A 2,494-nucleotide genomic window follows, 5' to 3' on the forward strand; every position below is an offset into this window, starting at 1 on the left:
CTAATTCGAAGGCTGTTGGCATTATCTCGTAGGGAATCAGAGAAGCATTTCTCTGCACAATACTTCAAATACAATACTTCGAACTAATTATCAAATACGATACTAATTCGAAGGCTGTTGGCATTATCTCGTAGGTTATCAGAGAAGCATTTCTCTGGACAATACTTCAAATTATCAAATACTATACTAATTAGAAGGCTGTTGGCGTTATCTCGTAGGCAGCATTCCTCTATAAAGGAATGCTAGACTCTCCCTTATATGATCCACAGCATATGTGCATGGAAACCTTTGGAACAATGAATCTTGCAGTTACATGGCTGCCAGATTGGGTTTTGTATGGCCTCATCGGAGGAGCCTTTGTTGTGGGTTTGCTGGTCGTTTACGTCTGTTACCCCATCTGGGCAGTGAAGCACATCCCTTGCCCTCCCTATGCTCTCCCCGGGTTGGGTCATCTTCTTCTCTTCAATAAGCTCAAGGAGGAGCTCTTTGTGGAGCTCGCCCGGGCCTATGGAGCCGTCTACAGGTCTGTCTCCCAAACTTTGTTGTAGAGTATCTACAGGTCTGTCAATGGCCTTGCTCCGAAATTTTATTGTGGAGTATCTATCTGTTACCGATACGTTCAGCATTTGCAGTGTCGTCCTCATTTCCATCCACTGACCCAAGCTATCGAGCTTTTTCCTGGAGCACAGATTGCACATCGGACGCCAGCCCTATGTTATCATTGCCGATGCGGAACTGTGCAAGGAACTCTGCATCAAGCAGTTCAAATCTGCCACGGACCATCATCCTCCGCCTTACAGTGTGGCTGTTCCAGTTCTTAACCTTGGTCTCTTTTTCACCAGGTAATTCAAACCTCATCGTCTGCCAAGATTTCTGTACACTCGACTTCGGGTGTTATTCGGCTTTTTGCTTATCCTTACCCGGCTCGTCGCACAGAGGCAAGAAATGGTCATCCTTGCGCAACATCCAGCTCCCTTTCTTCCATTCTGATCAGATGCGCAAATACGTACCATTGATGAGCCGTGTCGTCGACAACCTACTGACTGAGCTGGCTACTAAGACAGAGAGCGAAGACGTGGACATTTGCGACTATCTGATGAGGATGACGCTAGACGTCATTGGAGAGGCTGCATTCGGCACACAATTCGGATGTCTCAAAGGACAGAAATCTGGAGATCCTGAAAGCTTGGAATCCAAATTAATTATTTGTTCGCACAGATTTATCGCTGCACTCCGGTTGGACGAAAAAGCTCCATTCAGCACTATCGTCGGAGTCTTCTTGCCTGTCCTGCAGCAGCCAGTGCGAAAGTTTCTGGCTCAGTTCCCCTCGACAGGTGATGGGGATCAAGAAATGTGCGCTTCCAATCTGCAAAACGTGGTGAATCAAATCGTTGCAGAGAGAAAGCGGCAGGTTGGAAACGAGAACGCGATCGATGGATTGTCCTTGCTTCTAAACGCAAAGAAGAACGCACCACAACTCCTTACAGACGATTACCTAGGTGGGCTGACTTTCGAGATGCTTTTGACCGGGTCCGAGACCACCTCAACAACGCTCTCTTTTGCCCTTTATCTAATCTCTTGCCATCCTGAGGTCGAACGCAAGCTGGTGAAAGAGATAGATTCTTTTGGGCCACACGATCTCAAACCCACCTATGAGGATCTGGACCGGTTTCCCTACGTGGAACAGGTATGGCGCGGAGCTATAGGTAGTAAGATTGTTCCATGGAATTCCTATCCGAAACTGATTTACGGCACGATTGGAAGTGTAGGTAATAAAGGAAACGCTGCGATACTACACCCCGTTACCGATAATTGCTCGTGAGATATTGAAAGACATGGAGCTAGGCGGCTACTGTCTTAAGAAGGTACGAGATGCAGCAAGATGCCAAACACTGTCGTATTTCTAAGATCATGTTTTGGTATATGTATCTTTGTGATCACCTCACCCATGCGTCTTATGGCAGGGCACTGCGGTGTGGATGGCGATGAACGCCGTGTTGTGGGATCCGAAACAGTTTCCAGAGCCAGATAAGTTCAGGCCGGAGAGATTCGATCCGAACTGCGAGGAAAACAAGGCGAGGCACCCATATGCATTCAGCCCGTTTGGGATGGGGCCGCGCATCTGCATAGGCCATAAGTTCTCGATGCAGGAAGCCAAGGTGGCGTTGATAATGTTGTACCAGAGGTTTACGTTCGAGCATTCTCCTGCAATGGAGAAGCCCCTGGCCATGGACTTCGGCATTATTCGTCGCTCAAAGAATGGTGTGAGGTTGCGAGTTCATCCACGCTGATGAACGCGAGCCTCCTTTTTGCACATCCTACACCTTAATGAAACAGGCCTAACAAACTTGTATGTGTATGTGTGTCTTTGTTAGGTTCTCCTGATTGCTTGTTCAATATAGCATTCTACCTAGAGAGAAAGAGAGAGAGAGCGCGTGTCTCTCTCTCTCTCAATCTATATATATCTATCGATATATCTACCTACGTACTTATG

General features: G+C 47.3%; 1 protein-coding gene across 1 annotated transcript; it reads left to right on the forward strand.

Annotated features, from left to right (window-relative positions):
* The first annotated feature begins 296 nt into the window (after positions 1-296).
* LOC147901430 (cytochrome P450 711A1-like) lies at positions 297-2,291 on the forward strand. The gene is made up of 5 exons (XM_087376489.1): positions 297-523; positions 690-842; positions 937-1,687; positions 1,770-1,865; positions 1,965-2,291. The coding sequence occupies exons 1-5, from the start codon at positions 297-299 to the stop codon at positions 2,289-2,291; spliced, it is 1,554 nt and encodes a 517-aa protein (XP_087232615.1).
* The last annotated feature ends 203 nt before the right edge of the window (positions 2,292-2,494 follow it).

The sequence above is a fragment of the Dipteris shenzhenensis genome, chromosome 6 (genome assembly GCF_047967505.1).
Source record: "Dipteris shenzhenensis isolate YYH24624 ecotype China chromosome 6, Dip_SZ_1.0, whole genome shotgun sequence".
Taxonomy (NCBI): Eukaryota; Viridiplantae; Streptophyta; class Polypodiopsida; order Gleicheniales; family Dipteridaceae; genus Dipteris; species Dipteris shenzhenensis.

Excerpts from the sequence above, each read along its gene's own strand:
- LOC147901430 (XM_087376489.1), top strand. The coding sequence starts at position 297 with ATGAATCTTGCAGTTACATGGCTGCCAGATTGGGTTTTGTATGGCCTC. Across the intron at positions 524-689 it reads GCCTATGGAGCCGTCTACAG|ATTGCACATCGGACGCCAGC; the intron begins GTCTGTCTCCCA and ends CCTGGAGCACAG. Across the intron at positions 843-936 it reads CTTGGTCTCTTTTTCACCAG|AGGCAAGAAATGGTCATCCT; the intron begins GTAATTCAAACC and ends CTCGTCGCACAG.